Consider the following 4,417-nt stretch of genomic DNA (forward strand, 5'->3'; position numbering starts at 1 on the left):
TAACTTGGTCAAGCCCTTCTGCTGCAAAGCTGTAGTGATCATTTGTTCTAACAAGAATTACAAACTATTGTGGTCAGTTTTGATGGTGAAATGCTTGCCTAACAAGTAAGGCCTCCATTTGTCCACAGCATTGATGATGGACAAATACTCATTCTCATAAATTGACAACCCCAAGTGCCTGTCTCCAAAGGCTTTACTAAAAAATGCCATTGGTCTCCCTTCTTGTACTAGAATGGCTCTCATACCCTTGTAGTTGGCATCTGCTTCCACTACAAATTCCTTTTGGAAATCTGGTAGGGCCAATACAGGTGATTGACAAAGGGCAAGCTTCAACTGATCAAATGCCCTTTCTGCGTCCTGGTTCCACTGGAATGCATCCTTCTTAATTAGGTCAGTAAGTCGTTTGCTAATAATCCCATAGGCCTTTATAAACCTCTTGTAGTACCCAACTAAGCCTAGGAATCATCTCAAAGCCTTTACTGTTTCAGGTATAGGCCAGGCTGACACGTCAACCAATTTAGCAGGATCTGTTTGCAGGCCTGCTGAGGAAATAATGCGGCCTAAGTACTCTACCTGCATTTGGGCAAATGAACACTTACTCAATTTAGCCAAGAGCTGGTTCTGCCTCATGATGATTAAAACCTCTCTCAGCTGCTGCCAATGCACTTCCAAGTTAGGGCTGTAAATAAGGATGTCATCAAAGAAAACAAGCACTGACTTCATCAATAGAGGTTTGAATACTTGGTTCATCAGGGCTTGGAAGGTTGCTGGGGCATTGGTGAGCCCAAATGGCATAACCTTGAATTCATACAGCTCTTGATGAGTTCTAAAAGCTATTTTGATAACACCCCGTAATTTCGCTCAAGCTTTGAGACCGATAATTAATTCTACCACGCAATTTATTTGATTTAATTGGGCTTCGTTCTTCTAATTGAACCAAGGTGGCAAACGCACCTATGGCCAAGATGATAGAGGACGACTTGCTTATGGCCCATCTCAAGGAAGTGGAACTCAATTGACTCACTATATGCCAAATTTTGTCTCCCAAATGGATCACCCAATGCAAAGAAGAGAAGACATAAGGGAATTGGATGAAAGACTATCAAAGGCTAACGATCGAGTAAACCTCAAGCACGAGATCACTCAAGATATAAGGCAAGAAATAGCGAGCTTAAGGCAAGAATCGAAGGCAACAATGAAAACAATTGAGAACCAAATCTCCCAAATGTTCAAGATGATGTCCTAAAGGAATTACGGACAATTGCCTAGTAATGCGGAAAACAATCCAAAGGAAAGAGTCAGTACCATAGCAGCTATAGATGAAGATAGCCATGAGGGTTGTGATCCAATGGATGTTGTGTGTGGGATTTGTTGTTTTGAGAGGAGAAGAAAGGAGATGGGAGTACTGAGGACCACCTCTTGTGGTCTGGTTTGATGGCAAGGAAATCACCTCCAAGAAGAAGAAGAAGAAAGTGAGGCAACCTCTTGTTGCCGAGAATGTCGCATGGAGGAGACCACCTCTTGTGGTCTATCGAGCAAAGGAAAAGGGGAGATCACCTCTTGTGATCTCGGGGGCAAAGCGAAAGAAAAGGTTCTTCCAAAGCACCAATCCACTACCCCAAGGAAGGATGCAAGGGCGAGAAAAGGTACATTTAATGCTTTCTTGCAAAAAATTTATTGTGATGCCCAATGGAGGGAAATATTTGAAAATTATGATATTGAGGACTTTGCTTGCTTAGGTAAAGTGACCTTGGCCCTTATCTCTACGGGGTGCCCAATAAAAAACGGTGACTCTAGAGCTTTCGTAGTTCCATGTTCTATCAAGGACATGGAATTCCATAAAGCTTTGGAGGATCTCGTAGCCTCTATTAATCTCATGTCGTTGAGTGTGTTTGAAAGATTGAATTTGCCATATTTGACTCCAACTAGAGTCACACTCCGTTTAGCCGATGGGACCATCCGGTATCCCAAAGGTTTGGCGAAGGACCTGTTAGTCAAAGTTGGGGAATTCATTGTGCCCGTGGATTTTGTAGTTTGTGAAATGGGAGGAGATGAGCCCTTTGGTTCATTGATCTTGGGTAGGCTGTTTTTTGCCACCTTTTGTGCCTTGATAGATGTGGGCACGGGAGAAATTACACTCCGGTTTGATGGTGAAAAGGCTAAGACCGAAAATGTTAATGCTTTGAAAGAAGGGAAAAGTGCTTCAAAGGATAGGGTCAAGGTGAAAACTAAGACCAAGCCTAAATGAGAAATTGAGAAATTGGTTTGGTAGAACACTTGGAGGCAATCGGTTGTTATAGCTTAGCTTTTGCTTTTTGAAATACCCTCCCTAGAGACTACTTCTAGCTGGCGAGGAGATCTTGTTTTTTTGAACCATCTTGTAGGGGAATGCACATGAGAGCGAGAGGCAAACAAGGCCTACTCCCTCTCAATATGGAAATCAACTGCGCAACAAGGAAGAAACACACACATTTGGAGGAAATGGCTTCAACGAGTGCAAATAGAGGGGGATGGCATGGAAGAGCGATTCCACCCCAAACACCACCACATATTCCAAACCACCCACCGGGCGAAAGAGTACAAGGGGGAGTCCAAATCCCTCTTGAACCTACAATCGAAGAGGAACCACAAATGGAGAACATAGGCCATCTGGTACACATCCGGGTGGAGGAGTTCTACGATGCCTCAAATGACCAACGGGGAAGATCTATAGCCGACTACATGACGCCTGAGTTTAGCATGCACAATTCCATATATGTGCCACCATTGGAGAATTTGAACTTCCACATCCATCCCTCCGTGCTCACTCTAGTTTAAAATAGCCCATTTAGCGGTTTACCATCGGAGGATCCTCATGTATAAATTACGAGATTTATCACGGCGTGTGGTATGTTTAAGCAAGAAGGTGTGAGTGATGAGATCAATAGGTTGAAATTGTTCCATTCTCTATTATCGGAGAGACATCTAGGAAGTGGAACTCAATTGACTCACTATATGCCAAATTTTGTCTCCCAAATGGACCACAAAATGCAAACAAGAGAATACATATGGGAATTGGATGAAAGACTATCAAAGGCTGTCTTGGAGCCTAAAAACGATCGAGTAAACCTCAAGCACGAGATCACTCAAGATATAAGGCAAGAAATAGCGAGCTTAAGGCAAGAATCGAAGGCAACAATGAAAAAAATTGAGAACCAAATCTCCCAAATGTTCAAGATGATGTCCTAAAGAAATTACGGGCAATTGCCTAGTAATACGGAGAACAATCCGAAGGAAAGAGTTAGTGCCATAGCCGCTATAGAGGAAGATAGCCATGAAGGTTGTGATCAAATGGATATTGTGTGTGGGATTTGTTGTTCTGAGAGGAGAAGAAAGGAGATGGGAGTAGTGAGGACCACCTCTTTTGGTCTATGGTTTGATGGCAAGGAAATCACCTCCAAGAAGAAGAAGAAGAAAGTGAGGCTACCTCTTGTAGCCGAGAATGTCGCATGGAGGAGACCACCTCTTGTGGTCTATCGAGCAAAGGAAAAGGGGAGATCACCTCTTGTGATCTCGGGGGCAAAGAAAAAGAAAAGGTGCTTCCAAAGCACCAATCCACTACCCCAAGGAAGGATGCAAGGGTGAGAAAAGGTACATTAATGCTTTCTTGCAAAAAATTTATTGTGATGCCCAATGGAGGGAAATATTTGAAAATGATGATATTGAGGACTTTGCTTGCTTAGGCAAAGTGACCTCGACCCTTATCTCTACGGGGTGCCCAATAAAAAACGGTGACCCTAGAGCTTTCGTAGTTCCATGTTCTATCAATGACATGGAATTCTATAATGCTTTGGAGGATCTTGTAGCCTCTATTAATCTCATGCCGTTGAGTGTGTTTGAAAGATTGAATTTGCCATATATGAGTCCAACTAGAGTCACACTCCATTTAGCCGATGGGACCATCTAATATCCCAATGTTTTGGCGGAGGACCTTCTAGTCAAAGTTGGGGAATTCATTGTGCCCGTGGATTTTGTAGTTTGTGAAATGGGAAGAGATGAGCCCTTTGGTTCATTGATCTTGGGTAGGTTGTTTTCTCCCACCTGCTGTGCCTTGATAGATGTGGGCACGGGAGAAATTACACTCCGGTTTGATGGTGAAAAGGCTAAGACCGAAAAGGTCAATGCTTTGAAAGAAGGGAAAAGTGCTTCAAAAGATATTGTCTAGGTGAAAACTATGACCAAGCCTAAATGAGAAATTGGTTTGGAAGAACACTTGGACGCAATCAGTTGTTATTGCTTAGCTTTTGCTTTTTAGAATACTTGTGAATTTTTGACCTCATTGTCACTTTTTTTCTTTTACTTGCTACTAACCCTCCCTAGAGAATACTTCTAGTCGGCGAAGAGATCTTGCTTCTTTTGAACCATCTTGTAGGTGAAT

At 42.8% G+C, this 4,417-nt stretch overlaps 1 protein-coding gene across 1 annotated transcript; it reads left to right on the forward strand.

Annotated features, from left to right (window-relative positions):
* Nucleotides 1-1,504: 1,504 nt before the first annotated feature.
* On the forward strand, nucleotides 1,505-2,248 carry LOC116012928. Its single transcript, XM_031252597.1, has one exon. The coding sequence runs from the start codon at nucleotides 1,505-1,507 to the stop codon at nucleotides 2,246-2,248; it is 744 nt and encodes a 247-aa protein (XP_031108457.1).
* Nucleotides 2,249-4,417: the final 2,169 nt, after the last annotated feature.

This window comes from Ipomoea triloba, chromosome 3 (genome assembly GCF_003576645.1).
Source record: "Ipomoea triloba cultivar NCNSP0323 chromosome 3, ASM357664v1".
NCBI lineage: Eukaryota > Viridiplantae > Streptophyta > Magnoliopsida > Solanales > Convolvulaceae > Ipomoea > Ipomoea triloba.

Excerpts from the sequence above, each read along its gene's own strand:
- LOC116012928 (XM_031252597.1), top strand. The coding sequence starts at position 1,505 with ATGGAGGAGACCACCTCTTGTGGTCTATCGAGCAAAGGAAAAGGGGAG.